The 18,553-nt window shown below is 53.9% G+C and overlaps 2 protein-coding genes across 3 annotated transcripts in view; one reads left to right on the top strand and one right to left on the bottom strand.

The window, feature by feature from the left end:
• Positions 1-1,977, top strand: part of LOC110570839 (serotransferrin-like) — a 55,879-nt gene extending 53,902 nt beyond the window's left edge. The window contains 1 exon segment of the mRNA XM_021678891.1: positions 116-1,977. Within this exon segment, the coding sequence (XP_021534566.1) occupies positions 116-323 (208 nt within the window). The 3' untranslated portion in view covers positions 324-1,977.
• Positions 1,978-7,807: 5,830 nt separating this feature from the next.
• The window catches only part of RAB6B (RAB6B, member RAS oncogene family), a 64,640-nt gene continuing 53,894 nt past the window's right edge, over positions 7,808-18,553 (bottom strand). Inside the window, exons 3-8 of one of the 2 annotated variants that reach the window (XM_021678773.1) lie at positions 15,901-15,954; positions 15,598-15,703; positions 13,876-13,987; positions 12,711-12,804; positions 9,676-9,742; positions 7,808-8,138 (exon numbers count right to left, since the gene is read on the bottom strand). In XM_021678773.1, coding sequence (XP_021534448.1) covers positions 8,074-8,138; positions 9,676-9,742; positions 12,711-12,804; positions 13,876-13,987; positions 15,598-15,703; positions 15,901-15,954 — 498 coding nt within the window. In that variant the 3' untranslated portion in view covers positions 7,808-8,073. The remainder of the gene's footprint in view (positions 8,139-9,675; positions 9,743-12,710; positions 12,805-13,875; positions 13,988-15,597; positions 15,704-15,900; positions 15,955-18,553) is intronic. The other variant, XM_021678775.1, reaches the window with a different exon arrangement.

Genomic DNA, 18,553 nt, shown 5'->3' with positions numbered 1-18,553 from the left:
TTTTATGTTATGAGTGCTGAAATGTTTAGGAAAGAGTGTGGCTTCCTAAAGGCCTTTAGTTGTTATATAAAAGTTACTCCTCTCCTTCCTGACTCGTTTTTCTTTTGTCTTGTAGCAACACTTTACGAGTCACCCGTTCTGCTGCCCCCAGCACACTGGACAGTTCCAGCACTGCCCCTACTCAGCTGGGAAAGAAAGGCAAAGAATTTGAGTTCTCGCAGTTGCCCCTCAAAGTGGAGTTCCTGGAGTGCAGTGCCAAGGGCGGAAGAGGGGACGCTGCCGACATCCAGGACCTGGAGAAATGGCTGGCTAAAATCGCCTGAGGGGCGGGGCCGGAGCTCAGGACGGGAGGGAGAGAGAGAGAGAGAGAGAGAGAGAGAGAGAGAGAGAGAGAGTGTGTGTGTGTGTGTGTGTGTGTGTGTGTGTGTGTCTGACAGTTTTGGAAAACAGTGTGGTAGCCTGGAGTTGATAACGAAGGGGTACAAAATGTAATTAGAAACATTTTCTTGTTCTGGAAACAAATTGTTGTTGAAAGTAACTTGGAATTTTTGTTTTTAAGTTTAGTTCTCCCTCAGTGCTTTCTAGTCACTTACCTGCCTCTGTGTCTTCCCTTGGTTAAGGTTTAGGTTTTGGCCCCTTAGTGAATGCTTGACCTAGGGTTAAGGTCTTTGTGACCATAACAAGTGGATCTGCATAGAGCAGATATTATCATGAGAGTATGGTTATCATCGGAAAAGTTTCTCATCCTCTGCTTCTGTGTGTTAGTCCCTTTTCCTGAAAACAAACCTGTGTATGGAACCAGTTGATTCCATTTGCCCTTGACATTCATGGGCAGTCCATCCTCTAGTCCTTTGTGAATTCTCAGAGGTGTGGGTGTAGTTACAGTGCAGTCTCCCGACATGCGAAGACCGGTAGGAAACAGCAAGGCTGTGTTGACAGCGGGTCTGTTCTTCATCAGCTTGGTGACTTGTCCACACTCCAGCCTCATAGTACTTAGGTTTCAAAAACATGGCCTGAACCCCCGGAGTCATTCCCAGATGATAGAACTATGAGTGCTACACCCCACATGCCAAGGGTCTAGTGTGGTCTCATGCTTTCCCTTAATTGAGGAGTATATGAAGATTTAGAAGCTGTTGTGAGTTTTTGGATGGCTGAGGGCTCCTGGGCTATGTTCCTATGCTGTTTGACCAGCCTCTGTTTTGTACTCAGAGCTGGAATGTTAACGGAACACATGTGAATGAAAGAAGTTCTCCATAGTTTTTTAAAGTGTATATTCACTGGTGGTTAAAAGAAAAGTCAGCTTTTTCAAAGTGATGTTCTTTGTTGTCTTCTTGAATGTTGGCTCTTTTATGGCTTTTATAAATTATTCATGTGTTACTTAGTAAATAAAACAACCTGTCCGGCTCAAAGCAATTGAATGGAATGGTAGAGTGAGTACAACTGGGAGCCTGTGTTAGAGTGCAGGGCCTGAAGATGGCAGCGTACGCAAGAACAAACTGCTGTGCCTACTTCACACACTCAGGGACAAGCCCCACTGAAGCTTCAGAGGGGACAAGGGTAGCTGTGGGTGAGGGAGAAGCTAGTCCCAGAACAGTGTGGTCAGAGCCATGAAAGGAGAGGTGCTCGGGGTGCTCAGTGGGCGGCATGGGCACTTCACCTGGCTGTGAGAGTCAAAGAATAGAAGCATGGAGCCGAAAACATCCCAGGGAGTGTGGTCCCCGTGTGTGTGCACTACAGCCCAAGCCTCTGCCTTCCCCCCCTTCCCGTGGGTCATCCTAGCTCGGCTCGAGAGCCCTCCAGCCCCCAGCCCTCGATCATACGCCTTGCTGCTCGCCTGTGGAGGAAGTGCAGGCGGAAATGGAGAAGACGTTGAGCCTTGACCCTGGCAGAGTTCTTATTCGAAAGCCTCATTGCTGCTCGTGTTCTTACCGTCCTTTGGATTCTTAGTTTTTGTCCTTTCCTTATTAGCCAGCAGTAATTCAAGGAGACAGGTAAGAATAATGAATCAGAAATCAACAGAGAATGTGATGAATGTGACACATTCACATAATCACAGTAGGTGCTCATGTGAATAAAAATCAGTGGCTTGACACTTCTGTTAAGAGGCATGTGTTCTCTTAGCTTCGTTTTGATTTTTTCTGGTTAATAAATTGTTTACTGGGGGAAGCAATACACCAGAAAGGTAAAGTTCTCTCTCAAACAGTGATTCTCAGACGCTGGTGTGCATCAGAATGATCTGTGATGCCCATCAGACAGCTGTTCTGAGGACCCTGCTCCTAAACTTTGAACTCAGTGGCAGATCTGGTGTGGTCTCGAGTCTGCATGCTCAGTGTGTCCTGTACCAGGCACATGGGACTCCTAGGAGCACCCTCCGAAGTCACCTGCCCTGGAGTATCACATGTGCCTTCAGTAGGCTTGGTTTTTAAGTCCTTTGGGCCACACGCCCTGTTTAGTTTTTCGCACAGGGTAGGAAGTAAGCAAGCAGGTGAGAGTCCCTCCCGGGTGCTCTCATCCTGCTTCCTATTCCACTGCTAGTCATCCCATTCTTGTGCGTTTGGGCCAGGATGAGATCACGGTGACCAGTCCTTGGGTGCTGGGAAGGGGTTGCGAGAGGTCCTGTGTGTTCTCTAGTCTGTTGGTATTCTCTTGTGGCCCTGAGGTCCTTCAGTCAAAGTAGTCCCATTTCTCCATGAGATGGGAGGCAAGTGTGGCCAGAATGGGGAGAGATCAGTCATGGGGACTGGCAGACAAGGCACAGCTGTGGGTCATAGATGAGACTGTTGTGGCCTGCACCAGCTCTTTGGGCACACAACGGTGTCTGGGCCACTGGGTGTGTATGGGTCCTGCCACTTGCTCACGGGCCACCTGATACGAATGACCCCGTTCCTTGCTAAGGGAGAGGTGCCATTATAGGGAGGTGGCTGCGATAAATGTGCCCTGGGCACGCCACTGCTTCTGGAATGGGGTCTTCCACAGGGTATGGAGCACGCGTGCAGAATGAGGGTGGGGTGCTGGCCATACTGTTTGTTCCAGCTTTTTTTTCAAGCCCTTTGCCAAGGGTTCTGAGGCCTTGGTAGTCCCTCCATTGCCAGGCACCTGCCCATTTGCTGGGGTCCGAGTCAACAACAGCTGTTGTTAGTGGGGCGTGCCACTTACCTTTTCCCATGGCTTCTCAGTGCCTCCTGGGATCCCAGTGTCCCCCTGGGGTCCTGGTACGTGTGAGGCACTTAGTGTTCCGTTGACTTAAGATTATTGTGTTCAACTGAAATGTGTGTTTTTGTGGTATTTTTGGTATATTTGTATATCGGCATACTTATTTTGGCATTTCTGAATTTGAGGTTAGCATAGGATTATCAAAGCCCCTTTCTCCACTCTTGCTCACTGGACACAAACGCAGCTACAGTGATAAGGAAACCCCCCCTTGAGCAGCATCCCTCAGTGCCACGCGGGGCACGTCAGACAGCTCTCCATGAGCCTTTAGGCAGAGTGATGGAAATGAGTGACCCTTTCACCTCATTAGTGTGTCTGAGGCTGTGGAGGGCCCAGGTGAAGAGGAAGAAGCAGAGGGCTCTGGGTGGCAGGCCTAGCCCCCAGACGTGGGATGATGGTTTGTGGAGCAGGCACACGAGGAAATCTGTTTTTGCGCAGCCCTCCCCCTCCCCCCCCCGGCCCCCCATATGTGACTGCACCACTTAGAAACATTGGACAAGATGTTTTGTGTTGAGAATCAGGACAGTTTATTGTTTGCTCAACATGCTGAGTCTTCCACATTTTACACAGTTTTTATGTAAAGTCAATGTGGCCATTTATGCCTGCTGAGCCAGTAAACGATGGAAATGCCACCCTCTTGTGTTCCTCATGGCCAACCACTTTCAAGGGGATGGGTGCAGGTAAGTGAGGGGACAAGCTGACACACCACACGATGCAAGCTGGCCTTCCACGTCTGGAGGCTTCCCACTGGGAGGAAGTTTCCAAACCCCACTGCAAGGATAAGCCATGCCCTGCGGGGAGTGTCAGCCACGCAGGGATCTGGCGCCGGAGAGTTTACACATGAGAGCCCAAGGTTTTGGAACACCTAGATAGTTCATTTCAAACAAAAACTCAAAAGGGTGCCCTGGTCTGTGGGTGCCCACTGACAATCAGAGTGGACTTGGGGACTGGCCCTTCTTGGCAATGGAGGAGCGTGAAATGGACATGCGTTCTTTCCCAGCTCATTCAGCTACGCTGGCCAGAGTCCTCAGCAGAGGTGGTCTGAGGAGCACCCGTGCCCGGCAGCCCTTTACGTGCAAGTGCACAGTCACATCTGCACACCCAGGTTGGCGATGATTGAAGAATGGAAACACCTTGGCTCTGACCGCTTCTGGCTCGCTGGGTGACCAGAAGCAAGTGGCCCTTCTCTGCCTCTGAGACCGCTGCGTCCTGCTGCTGTAGCTAGGGGGCGATGCCGCACATGCTCGGGGGAGAGGTAGTTTGGAAATTAGTGAGCGTACAGCCCTGCTTGGTTGACGCACAAAAACTTATCTGCTCGGCTGCCCCTCACATGGATCGGATGGGACTCGGTCCTTGGCTACCTGTCCTCACATCCTGACACCCTCACCTCCTTCTGCCGTGTGAAGGAATGAGGCTGCTGTGCCTGCAGGACACCGAAGCCAGCGGCGCCGTTCTGTCACAGCTGGTCCTTGAGGGCAGGGGCTCCCAGCGCCGGCTTGCCGTTGAGAGGCCGGAGATGCTGCACTCGAGATAAGTCTGTACGCTTAGCTGCTGCTGTTTTCGTTCTTGTTTCTGTTGCCTGAGACTCTTGAACCACCTGGCCTTGCCCCTCAGACCCGGGAGCATGCAAACAGAAGAGAGTGGTCACAGTGACGGCAGAGAGGCCTCTGACCTAGAGGGACTCACTCACAACAGCCCGGCTTGCTGACGCAGACTCTACGCTGCACTTCTCACACTTAAGCTGCTGACATCACACCCTCACTCTGGCACGTGTGTGCATTTCTAAACATGCTATCTGCTCCTGCATTTTACGCTGTTTTTCAGATGCCTGTGGAATAGGGGCTTTACTGACAGCTTTTGAGACACGTCCCCCCCCCCCCCAAAAAAAGGGCCTGAAGAGGACTCTGGCCATCTCCTTAGGGAGGGGACTGAACGATGGCTTTGCCTCAGGCTAGCCCATCTGGATTCGGCTGGGATGTCACACTCGCTGGGGATGTGGAGGCAATTTCATCCCCTCTTCTTCAAGGGAACCTGATCATTTTATTACTGAACCTTAACTCCCAAGTCAAGATACCACCTACAGGCAAGAGAACAGTGATGGCAGCTGCTCAAAATGAGAGCCAAGGAACCAACCCACTTCTGTGCAAGAGATCTGGCTACCTCAACAGACCAGGAAGTGAGGGGTGGGAATCAGGCCTGAGAGAAGGAGGGTCATGGAATGGCGTGGCACCACTAAGACGGGAGGGCAAGAGGAGACAACTGCCCTCGCCTCAAGCCTGCAGGGCTGGGGAGAGCCTGGACTCGAGAGAGGACCTTGTGTACATGCTAGGAAGGCAGGGCTCACCGAGGCCACATCAAGCCATGTGACATCTACCGCATCTCTCACTGTTCCTAGGCTATGATGGAAAAAAGTGTTCGTGGTGCCTTAACTATGTGTGCACATGAGAAGGGAATGGAGTTTCTCCTTTGTTTTTACAGGAATGTTTAAGAAAAGCTACTCTTTAGTACCAAGAAAATGAGAATCCACCATACATTCATTCCCTGGGACCCAATGCAGATCCCAGCAAATGGGGCTGTCCCAGAGGCCAAAAGCAACGGGCCTCACTGCCAACCAGGCCGGACGTTGTAACATGGACTCCTATAAATTCTCACGAGGTAAGTAAGCACTCTTCCAACAAGCACCACTTGGGGGCGGGGGTGCCATGGTGGGAGGGACTGGCCCACATGGGCATGCACACCGATGCATATAAGTATAGAGAGAAATGGTGCACATATTCCCATGGCTATTTTTGCCTGTAGTTGAACACATCTATGCATTAGTTTATTGATGGCAAGACAATCACAAGTTTTTTGACAATATTAAGTATTTCTTATTTCAACACGTTGCAGTACTTTTGAATTTCCAAAACTGTTATCACAATGCAAGTTCCAACTTGAGAGCAGGAAAAACAAGAATATACATTGAGCATGTGTATCTCTGTGAAAATGTGTGTGGAAGGTGTATACACAAGTCTATCTCTATATATAATTATGTACACACATATAAAAACTAAACACATTGACACTGGAATTACGTTCATACATCAGTCTTTGCCTTCTGGAAGAGGAGCTCAGTGAGAATCCTGCTTCCTCTCTTCTTCACCTGAAGATAAATTCCTCTCTAAACAACAGCGCTGTCATATAGTCTCCTTAAGCTGAGAGAGTGTGACAGGCCCACTGGACAAATACCAGTGAGTCCTGTCTACTTATTGGCTGCCATTTTGGATTAGTTTCTGAGAAGTTCCAAAATTCACTGCAATAACTTGTTGGAGTCCTGCTTTGTGGAGGAATCCCACCCCACCCCACCCACTCCCAGATGGTCATTTAGCTCACCTAGGACACACCCGACAGCAGTCTGGAGGCAGAGACAATGCCAGCTTGGAGGGCAGGGTTTACTGTTTTGGGCCAGAGTTGCTGCCTACTGCCTGGCTCTATGCAGGCTCGGTTCAGTAAGTCTGGGTCTATTTGGAATGCGGCCCCATGGGTTACATCACTTAGAATTCTCTTGAGAGACTTTTACAGGCCCTCAGGACTAAGCCCTTCTCAGAAAGGAGTCGAAATGGCAAGGATGGCTCTCTCTGGGCAGCCTTCTGGAGACCCCACGTCAGCAGCACCCTCAGGCAACCAGAGCGCTGCTACAATATCCTCAAAGGTACGTGCACAATGATTACAACTGCATGATGCCGGTGGGGCAAGTCCGCTTTTCCAGAACAGCACTCAACAGTATTAGCAACCGAGGATCTGAACATGAGTCTTCAAGGTGGCGGTACTGTGGTCGACCCCCTTTCCCCAGTCACAAACACCGTGTGATACAGGCTCTAGCTTCCCTGTCGTGTAAGGACGAGGGCTTCAGGGCAGCACACACTGAGTTTCTTTTGGCCCTTCCCTTAGATTCAACCCAGATATGGGTGCTGACCGCTGGGAAGGTTGGTTAGAACGTCTTCAGAAACACGCATGGTGCCCCAAGGCTATGAACCACAGATCTACTTGTACAAGCCCATAGTTGCCAACAGCGCCCCGTCCTTCCTTCCGACGACCTCTTGCTCTGCCAATCACTGAGGGGGGCCACAGAGGACACAGGCTGCCTGTGGCAAGTGCTCTCCACCCCTTCAAGGCTTGTCAGGGAGGGGAAGGGAGAGGCAGGAGTAATTCCAGTAAGGCCTCCCGCTGGGCTCCCTGCCGTCCACAAGGCCTTAATTCAGCTCAGGACCATGGCTGATGTCCCACTCTGGCCACGGAAGGAGGACAGAATTAAAAGTTGCCTCTTTAGAGGCTGTTTTGTTCAGTGTTTGATTTAGCCAGGTAGGGCCTGTTTGGTGGGTGGGGCCTGGGATTGGAGCCTAATTAAGTTGCCCTATTAATTGTAATTTATCGGGCTGGGGTGGAAGGAGGGCATAGGTGATGAACCATTCAAAGAGGGCAGGAAGGAGGAGGTGTGTGGAAAATGTTCTCTGTAAGTTTACAAATATACAAAAACAAAAAGCACATATTTTAAATAAAAATGACTACATTTTTATCTGGCAAAAAGTTGTATACACATGATTTAAATTTTTTTTTTAATTTTAACAGTTTTTGGCAATCTTAATAAAGTACAATATATTACAACCAAACCAAAAAATAGTTGTTTAAGTAACAGCTGTTAAGAGTGACGTGATCCCTGATGCCCAGCCTCCCTCCCCACCCCACCCTACTCCCAGAGACAGAGAGAAAAGAAACATCCTCCCATCCTGATAAGCTCCTTTCCCACCCCCCTTAGGAAGCTAACCAATAGGAAGCAACACAACAAGCAAGTAGTGTTAAAGGAAGCCAGCCGGGCAGGCTGCATTAGCAGGAGCAGCCTCCCTCGCTGGCTGGGGGCTCCTGGGGCTTGTCCAGCTTGATGTCGATCACTGCAGGGGGCCGGGCTAAGGAAGATGACTGCCAAGAAGCTGCCACCCTGGCTCCTGTCCCTGGGCAGCCCTCAGCTGCCCTGTGCAGGTGCTCCATCCTTGCACAAATACCTAGGGACTCCGGTCTTTGCTGGGCCTGGGGAGGAAGGATGCAGGGTCACCGGCTCCCACCCCTCTTCTTCCCACAACCCCTCCCCCTCACCCACCAGAAGCAAAGCCGGTCTTGGGCTGTGGGATGACCACGTAAACACGGGCACAACAGGCCCTTCCTCAGAAGCCTTCCTGGTCCAGGGCCCCAGCCTTGTCAGCAGTCCGTCCCATCCTCAAGTGCACTGAAAGTGGACAGCCTGCTGGCCACACATGGAGTCCCACGTCTGAGCCCAGGCCTAGGGGGGCCTTGCCCTAGCCAGTCACTGCCACGGTGACCCCTCGAGTTCTAGTCAGAGTGTGTCACTTAGACTCCGAGGATGCTGCGGGGGGGAAGCCACGGCCCCGGGAAAGGCCTCCAGCCCCTCCCACGGGTGCTCTGGGGACTGTGGGCGGGAGGAGTACCCGTCAGAACCACCCGAGGAACGGGTTCAGAATGCCCAGCCAGGCTGCTGCGCCCCGTGGGCCCGCGGTGGGGCGGTACCGGGCGGCGGACAGGGTGGATGTGCAGGGGGCGCTGCCGTGGGGCCTACAGGTGTTTTCGTGGCCCCTGTTTAAGGACTATGGGGAGACTCTTTTTGGCTTTACGTACTATAAAGGGCCAGGCTTCTGAAGACCCCATTTTCCCTCCTTGCCACTCTGGCCATGGCATATATTTTGAGTATGACTTTCTCTCTGACATTCCCTATTTTTATTTTCCCTACACCTACACAAATAACATTTTTCTCTTGTGTATATATACATGAACACATTTTTTTGGTAACATGGCAGAGTATAAACAAACAACCGCCTTCCTTCCCACTGGGCCAATCAGACTACCTCTCTGAACCTCCATTTCAGCTTGGGTGTGGTCTGAGGCTTGGGGCGGGCTGTGTGAGTGGCCGCAGACCGTGTCCCACAGAGCAGTGGGCGCTCGGGGGCTGTGCAGGGCCGGGCCCAGGGAGCGGGCAGGACATGGGAGGAGGTATCTGTTGGGGAAACGGGCTCATGGAGACTAGGCTGAACCGTGTTCTGGGTGTACAGAAGCCTTCCATGCAGTGGAGGGTCTACTGGTACCCGTGAAATACAAAGTGATGCTCACTGCGAACATGGGCAGTTACTATTTCTCACTCCCCGCCCCACATGGTCATTCACATCCATCTGGTACCCCCCCCATCGATTTGGAAATAGAAACTTAAGACTGTTAGACCTGGACGAGGTCTTAAAGCCCTTGGAGTTCAGCCTTGTCCCGGTCCAGAGGAAGGCCCACACCAAACCCCTCAGCAGGGAAGGATGGGCTGGAGACCAGGCGTGGGCTCGCCCACTGTTCTAAAGTACTAAGTGAATACGTCAATGGATAAATTGCCTTCTCCAGCACATCTTTCACTCACTTATCAAAAGAAAAGGATACTCCCTTCTTTGCTTTTCTCCTGGACATTCTCCATTCCAGGCAGAGCTGACGCCACACGTCGGAAGAGCTGGAGAGAGGGGGAGATGCAGCATGAGCCCCTGGCCCCGTCCTTCCTGCCCCCCACTCTGTCTCCACCCTCTTGCCTCTTCTCGTCCTGACCCGGGGCCTTGTTCTCTTGTCCTGCTAACTGTGCCCTGGAGGGCAGGGGCTGCACCTAACTTCTCTCTCCCTTGGCCCTAGGGCCTGGCACAGGTCTGGGCCCTGACAGGCCTCTCACCTAGGCAGGCTGTCCACGGGTCACCAGGAGCTGAGCACGGGTCATGCCGACTGTACGGGGCCTGCCCCGGTGCACAACATGCTCTAGGCCCTGGGAGGCAAGCGCTTAGGCGGGCTCCTGTTCCACTGCCTGTGTGGGCACCAGGTTTGGGGAACCAACTTTTGACGGGCCCTTGAGACAAATGACCCTCTCCTCACGGGGGGCCTGCGGGTCCACAGGCACGGAGGCAGCAGGGTGCTGGGAGCCAGGGCCGCGCAGTCACATTGGAAGGAGACATTTCCAAGAGAATAAGCATACAGGACTGTGAATGTGATGCTGTGGGTTTGTTCGGATGTGGGTGTTAGTGTGACGTGTATGTTGTGTGTAGAGGTGTATGTGTGGACAATGTGGATGTGCGGGGGGGGGTGTGTGTGTGTGTGAATTTGTGTAAGTGGGGGGGAATGTGTGTAGAGTGTGTGCTCATGTGCGGTTTCTGTGTAAGTGCACAGGGAGAGCTGTGTGGTGTGTGCGTGCATGCGCACTGGGGCAGGGGTAGGTGGGATGTCAGGCAGGGCAGACATGGAACCTAGGAGGTGACAAGTACAAAACACAAGTATAAGGCACCAGAAGATTCTGAACACCCCCTTTCCCCCCCATATACTCCAACTTTGGGGACTGCGTGAGCTAAGGAGGGCGCGTCTGGTTCATGCTCTCACCCTAGAGCCCAGCTCTGTGGGGAGCACCCAGGCTGGGTGACAGGGCCAAAGGTGGTGAGGGCCTGAGTGGGGAAGTCACTGGTGGGCCTGGTAGGGTATGGGATGTGGGCAGGATGCAGAGGGGGTTCAGAAGTGGGGCAGAAAGAAGTGAGCCAGGGTGGAGAGGGCCAGGTCACTCCTGAGCTTTCCTTCATGGCCTTGCCCCAGGCAGCCCTGCTCTGCCTGTCTGTCTGTCAAAACGCTCACAGCCTCTCCCAGTGGCCAAACTGCCAGTTAGAAGGAAACTCCTGGGGTCACATGTGGGGCTCTGAGAGCAGATATGATCAGGCTTAGAGTCCAGGAGTCTGCACTGCATGAAGACTTCCTCTGAGCCACAGAGTCTGAACTGACCACATTTAATTCCTGCTTAGGCCAACACCTGGGTTCCAGAGCATTCTGAAAAGGGAGGCATCGGTGTCTCCCTGCCCCTGACCACTAGGGCAGAAGCTACCTGCCTTATGGACTGCTGCCCACTGCTTCCGGGAGGCGGGGCTGGCCATCAGGGCCACACAAAGCAGCAACCCAGTGCCTCCTACGTGCCTCCAGGGACAGGTAGCCCCTGCTCTAAGAGACACCAGAGCGGCACTGGGAAGGGCGTGGGCGTGAGCAGAGCCACGCTGAGGGCGCTCTAACTGGGGAGGAAGGCCCTGAGACCTGGGGGCTATGGGGCCCCTCATTCTGTCTCCGCTCCTCTGCCACCTTCCCCAATGCCACGGGCACTGCCCCTGTCGGGTGAACCATCACTGTATCCAGGCCAAGAGCTGACGGGCAGCTTGTGTAGTGCTCCCAGGCACTGCTCGGGGAGGCAGGGCAGAAGGGACCCCCCCACCGGCCAAGCCATGCTCCACACTCAGAGTCCCCTCCCCATGCCACAGCACCCCTCCTGCCGCACCTTTGCTCAGGCGTTACCCTTTGTCTGGAACACCCTCCCTCCTCACCCCTTCAAGCCCTCTGTTCCTTGAAGGCAGGGGCTCCTAACCTTTTGTGAGCCAGAGACCTCTCTGGCACATCTGCTGAGCCTATGGGCTCCTCATAAGTGTGTGAAGTCAGTGACGCAGGAGTACGGAGGAAACCATTCACAACTGAAATACGCTCGAAAATCTTTGAGGACACCAGTTGGTTACGCAGCAGCATCTGTGCTTCCGGCCGCAGGTCAAGTCACACAGTCCCCCCGCCCCCCCACCCCCCAGCGAACTGGAGCGGTGACGCAAGTAAAGGCCAAGAGACCTGTAACACCGCGAGGGGACAAGAGAACGGCTGGGGTCTGTACTGTGATCAAGCCACAGGTGCCACCACGAGCACAGAGTCCTGCCGCCTTCATTCACGGCTGAAGGAGGTGCTGCAGGGCCGTCACAGGTGCGTGAAGATGGAGGGGTGGCTCTTTCCGACCCAAGTCCGCTCACCTGCGGACTCCCATCCTTGGGGGTCCGTGGACCTAGGGAAGCCCCCAGCTGCGAGGCTCAGCCGTAACCTCCTCCACGGCTTCTCTGATCGTCCTGATTTCCCGGGCCTCTTGCCCACCCCCCCACCCCCCCCTCCGCCCACTGCAAGCTCCAACAGCACCAGGGCGGGCTCCTCTCTCCAAGCCCGCCTGGCCCTCTGAAGCCCTGAGGACTTGCCAAGTGCAAGGCATGAACCCCCAAATGCTAGTCGGATTGAATTTCCCATACCCCCATCCCAAGTGAGGTAAGATGCTAGGGAGATGCTGCTTCTCTCACCAGGAAGTTGGTGGCTGGACACCCGGCATGTTACGGGGCCACGCGACTGGTTGCTGTGTGGTGGCTAAGGATGACATGCTCCGGACATGCCCGGAGAGTGAGTGCTCTTACCCTCTCTCGTTCTTTCCCAGCTCTAGGGTTAGCTTGTTTCCCATTAGGTGGGGTTCATGGTGCTCTGGTTGCTTGCCCCAACCTGGTCACTGGCCCCTCAGGGCAAGTTGGAGCCGAGCCCATGACTGACCGGGCTGGAAGCCACACGTGGTCCCTTGGCCAGGCCGGCCAGAATCAGCGCCAGGTGCATCCTACCTGCTTCACATTGTAGCCGGTCTTTGCGCTGGTCTCGATGAACATGACGCTCAGTTCTTTGGCGCGCTGCTCCCCCTCCTCGATAGTTATCTGCCTGTGAGTGAGGGGAGATGGGAAAATAAGCCCCCGGTAGAGGCGGAGGGAGCAGCCTGAGATTAGGAGGGCCTAGCCCCCGAGTCAACCCTGAGGACAGGGCTCGGATCCAGGGCCCCCGTCCAGGACGAAGGGCATGGGGCCACAGCAGGACACCAGCTTCCCCCCCATCTCCCTTCCATGGTGCCTCCCAGCTCAGGAGCAGGCCCTGCGGCAGGCGGTGGACCTTCCCAACAGTCAACAGGACCGTCCCGTGCGCCTGTGTCTAGAAAGCACTTCGAACCACACAGCGCCTCTCAGGTGGTGTCATCAGTCCCCTTCTCCACAGGAGGACAGTTAAAAGTGACTGCCTGCAGGTTGTACTGAGAGGTACTTAGCAACAGAACCGGGCTTTGAGTCCCATTTCCCTTGCTTCAAGGACAGGACTCCAACGAAGCAGGCTCTAAGTCAGATAATTCTGTAGGTGGCCAGAGCACGCTCCAGGCGGAAGCAGTCCAGACCTGTTGCTTTATTTGCCCAGGCTGGGTGCCGTGAGAGAAGTGGACGAATGGATGCGGGCGGCACTGGGTCAGCCCCGTCTGTGCACTGGCGGCAGAGCAAAGAGGAAATTCTGCACGGTCACACCTGGCGATCAGAACCCTCACCCCGGCACAGGCATCTCGTGGGGGCAGAGACACCAAGCAGAAGCAGAAGCCAACGGGGGCCCGAGGGACTGCCGTCTGCAGTGGCGCTGTGGCCACGGCCGGGCCCCAGACCGCACACTGCTGTGTGGGGCCGGGCGCACAGGGCTCCACGCAGACCTCTCGCGGAGGCGCGCCCCTGCACTCAGTGGAAGGTGGGGCTGCAGAGCTGAGCCGCTGTGGGCAAGGGCATGGGGCCACAGCAGGACACCAGCTTCCCCCCCATCTCCCTTCCATGGTGCTCTCAAAGCCTCCAGTGTCCCCAGGGGGTCTTCCTCAGATGCATGGGGACAGGTTGGAAGCACAGACTCACCACTACGCATCCCAGCTGCAGGGGAGCGGAGGGTGGGCCAGGCCTGCCAGCACGCTGCACCTCGCACCCTCACACCTACCTCTTATCGGCCAGGTCCGTCTTGTTGCCCACCAGCATGATGATAACATCGCTGCCCCTCTCTGTCCTGACATCGTCGATCCACTTAGAGGTCTGCTGGAAGGAGTTGAGATCTGGAAGTGGAAGGTGGGGAGACAGAAGAGTGAGAGTCAGCCTGAGCAGGTAGAGGGCAAAGGTGGGAGGGAGCATGAGACCAGGAGCAGGAGGGAGGAGGACTGTGCATCCTCACACCCAGACCAGTGAGTCCGGGCCTTCTAGCGGGGGCTGTGGGGGAGGGGGAGCATGAGTGTCTGTGGAGCTCCTGCCCCAGGGCCCTGGAGAGACCCTCATGTTGCTGAACCACCCCCTGGGTTGGGGGGGTCACCCTGTTGGAAGGTCACTGTCATGATCTGCTACATAGACTAGTGGTTTTAGGGGCCCACCTGAGAATCAGACCTGACTTTGGGGGCTCAGAGCAGAGTGTGAGAAATGCGTGCACTGGACTTGGCTGAGCTTGGAAACGTGTGTGCTCGTGTGTGTGTTGGTGGGGGACCAGGGCAGCTCCTGGGGGAGGAGGGCCCTACACAGTGGTCTCCCACTGATGGGGGTGGTGCTCGGGCAAGACCAGAGTTTCCAAGGAGAACCCTCAGGATCTGCAAGTAAGAGGAGGGGCAGGGTGGCCCCAGGAGAGACAACAGCACAAGAGGTAAGGCCATTTCAGGGCAGCCCTCTCCTCAGTCAGAAGATGTGACAGGCCTTGGGGAGTGGTAGCAGGGCAATGCCCAGCACTCAGCAGCCCACACGCCCAAGGGGAGGAGAGGGAGCCTATCCCAGGAAGCCTCGGTTCCCCCCAGCCTGCTCTCCCTCCTGCTCACGTCAGGCTGCATGAACCCAGGCTGAAGGGCCCAGCTCCCACCTGTACTCAAGGTGTGGGGGGGCCCGCGGTCAGAGGGAGGCGTGGAAAGGGGAGATGGGCAGAGCCAGGGGCAGCGGGCTCGAAGCCTCCCCGTGTGATTTCGGTGCTGTGCACAGCACCCAGGGTGTCTCCTACCACAGCTGTGACCACAGCACAAGGGCTTACCAGGTGTGTTCTGCAACACCTGCCTGGGCAGCTGAGCCTCTGCACCAACCCCTCCCCCCGCCCCCCACGATGAGTCTTCCTCAGGGCTCTGCAGTTCTCTCAAGAACTCGCCCTGGCCAGAAGAGCCACACGGGGTGGGAAGCGCAGCCCACCCACGGCTCTCCAGACCTGCTTGGCCTCCCCTCCCAGGACAGCCTATGAGGAGCTGGGCTGCCGGCTGACAAAACAATGGCTGCTGGGTCACGGCTGGCCCAGACACCAGTGTCTTCTCCCTTCCTGACCCATAACACACACACACAGGTCACTCCATAGGGGACTTTCTGGCCGTCAGGGCCAAGGAGGGCATGGCGGGGTGGCAGCAGGACCAGCTCACCTGTGCTCACCTCTACACACAGCTCCCTGCTCTGGGCAGGGCCAACTCAATCCCATACACCCAGGCCTGTCACAGGAGGGTGGGGGAAGGTGGAAAACATGCTGGTGTTCGAAGGCAGCTCACCCCCCACCGCCAAGGACCTGTCTTCCTGCAGTCAGAAGACAAGCATACACAGCATGCGCGTGTGCACACACGTGCGTGTACACCTGTGTAAGCGCGTGCACACACACACCCAGGCCCTGGAGCCTCTGTGAGCCACCCTCCCTCTGGCAGCCGGGACCCACACTCACTTGTGATGTCGTACACCACCACAGCCACGGTGGAGTCCCGGATGTAGCTGGGAATCAGGCTGCGGAACCTCTCCTGGCCGGCTGTGTCCCAGAGCTGCAGCCGCACCTGTCACAAGGGGGGCCGGGGGGTCAGTGTAATCCTCATGGTGGGGTGGGGGCTGGGGGAGGACCCCGAGCCTGGGACGCGGCCCCTGCCGGCTCTGCGGTAGGCAGGGGCTCTCTCAGCGGTGCCCGGCTAAAGGCTCCAGCTGGTAAGTCCAAAGGAGCCCTCCCTGTGCTTCTGTTCTAAAGTCAGGCACTCACCGTACGATCCTCCAAGTACATGGTTTTTGACAAGAAGTCAATCCCAATGGTGGCCTATTAGAGAAAAACACGGAAAGGTTAAAACTGAAAAGTCTTCCAGGCAAAGGGGCAAAAGCTCAGCGATCCAGACAGTGATAGCCAACTAGAGAGGGGACACCCATTTCAAGCCTAAGGCAGGTCCTGCTCTGCTATCCCTGCCTGCCCCCCATGCTCAACAGTGAACCCAGTCATGTCTCTCAGAGGAAGTGGGTTGGAGCTAAGTAAGGATGAGGACAGGTTTTCAGGGAGGTACAAAAGTGCTTTGTGAAGGGGACAAGAGGACCAGGTGAGGAGGCTTCCCCAGGGTCAAGGCCACTGGCAGGTGTATCTCCTGCCCTCCTCAGGTAGAGGCCTCAAGGAACAAGGAACTGGGTGGTCTCCCTGCCCAAGCTTGCTTGACCTCACCGGCTCCCACCCTCACAGCCTCCCCGCGAGGCTGCTGGAATTCAGATACCCAGGCTCGAGTTCACCACTGCCCCCAGCAGGCAGGGGCGGAGTGGGCAGCAGGGCAGCTTGCTGCTGTGTGGGCAGCAGAGACCAGCTGGCCTTCCCCAGGGCCATCACAAACCACCCAGAGCAGCATCTTCCTGGGAAACCCCACTGACCCTTTCCTACCCAAACCAATGTATCAGGAGCCAACTGTCCCCAGCATACCTAGGCCATACCTCTGCACTCTCTTTCCTGGCACTGGGGAGAGGCGGCTGGGCAGGGTGCAGTCAGCCTTGTGGCCAGATGGCCGGGACCCACCACTCACTCACTGTGTGACCTTGGGCAGGCCACCTAACCTCTCTGGGGCTCACCTGCCCACAGCATCTACGATAAGAGCTAAGATGCTGTTGGCGTGAAATGGAGATGTCACTGCTATGTAGTTAATAATAATGAAGACTCAGACATAGCCTGAACGTCCAGGACACTGATTAAGTATAGCATGGCACACTCATGTGATCAGAATCCTTGGTAGCCATTTAAAATCATGACTCCACCCCCAAACTGCTAGAAATCATACAGGAATTCAGTAAAGTGGCAGGATATAAAATCAATGCACAGAAAGCAGTGGCATTCCTATACACCAACAACAAGACAGAAAAAAGAGAAATTAAGGAGTCGATCCCATTTACAACTGCACCCAAAACCATAAGATACCTAGGAATAAATCTAACCAAACAGGCAAAGAATCTGTACTCAGAAAACTATAAAATACTCATGAAAGAAACTGAGGAAGACACAAAGAAATGGAAAAACGTTCCATGCTCATGAATTAGAAGAACAAATATTGTGAAGATGTCAATGCTACCTAGAGCAATCTACACATTCAATGCAATCCCCATCAAAATACCATCCACTTTTTTGAAAGAAATGAAGCAAATAATCCTAAAATTTGTATGGAACCAGAAAAGACCCCGCATAGCCAGAGGAATGTTGAAAAAGAAAAGCAAAGCTGGTGGCATCACAATTCCAGACTTCCAGCTCTATTACAAAGCTGTCATCATCAAGACAGTATGGTACTGGCACAAAAACAGACACATAGATCAATGGAACAGAACAGAGAGCCCAGGAATGGACCCTCAACTCTATGGTCAACTAATCTTCAACAAAGCAGGAAAGAATGTCCAATGGAAAAAAGACAGTCTCTTCAACAAATGGTGTTTTGGGAAAATTGGACAGCCACATGCAGAAGAATGAGACTGGACCATTTCCTTACACCACACACAAAAATAGACTCCAAATGGTTGAAAGACCTAAATGTGAGACAGGAGTCCATCAAAATCCTAAAGGAGAACACAGGCAGCAACCTCTTCAACCTCAGCCGCAGCAACTTCTTCCTAGAAACATCGCCAAGGGCAAGGGAAGCAAGGGCAAAAATGAACTACTGGGACTTCATCAACATAAGAAGCTTTTGCACAGCAAAAGAAACAGTCAACAAAACCAAAAGACGACAGAATGGGAGAAGATATTTGCAAATGACATATCAGATAAAGGGCTAGTATCCAAAATCTATAAAGAACTTCTTAAACTCAACACCCAAAGAACAAATGATCCAATCAAGAAATGTGCAGAAGACATGAACAGACATTTTTCCAAAGAAGACATCCAAATGGCCAACAGACACATGAAAAAGTGCTCAACATCGCTCGGCATCAGGGAAACCTCAATGTGATACCACCTCACACCAGTCAGAATGGCTAAAATTAACAAGTCAGGAAACGACAGATGTTGGCGGGGATGTGGAGAAAGGGGAACCCTCCTACACTGTTGGTGGGAATGCAAGCTGGTGCAGCCACTCTGGAAAACAGTAAGGAGGTTCCTCAAAAAGTTGAAAATAGAGCTACCCTATGACCCAGCAATTGCACTACTGGGTATATACCCCAAAGATACAAATGTAGGGATCCGAAGGGGTACGTGCACCACAATGTTTATAGCAGCAATGTCCACAATAGCCAAACTGTGGAAAGAGCCAAGATGTCCATCGACAGATGAATGGATAAAGAAGTTGTGGTATATATATACAATGGAATATTATGCAGCCATCAAAAGGAATGAGATCTTGCCATTTGCAACGACGTGGATGGAACTGGAGGGTATTATGCTGAGCAAAATAAGTCAATCAGAGAAA

Source organism: Neomonachus schauinslandi, chromosome 1 (genome assembly GCF_002201575.2).
Source record: "Neomonachus schauinslandi chromosome 1, ASM220157v2, whole genome shotgun sequence".
NCBI lineage: Eukaryota > Metazoa > Chordata > Mammalia > Carnivora > Phocidae > Neomonachus > Neomonachus schauinslandi.
The sequence above is the reverse complement of the archived record's forward strand: the minus strand, read 5'-3'. Positions and strand labels throughout refer to the sequence as shown.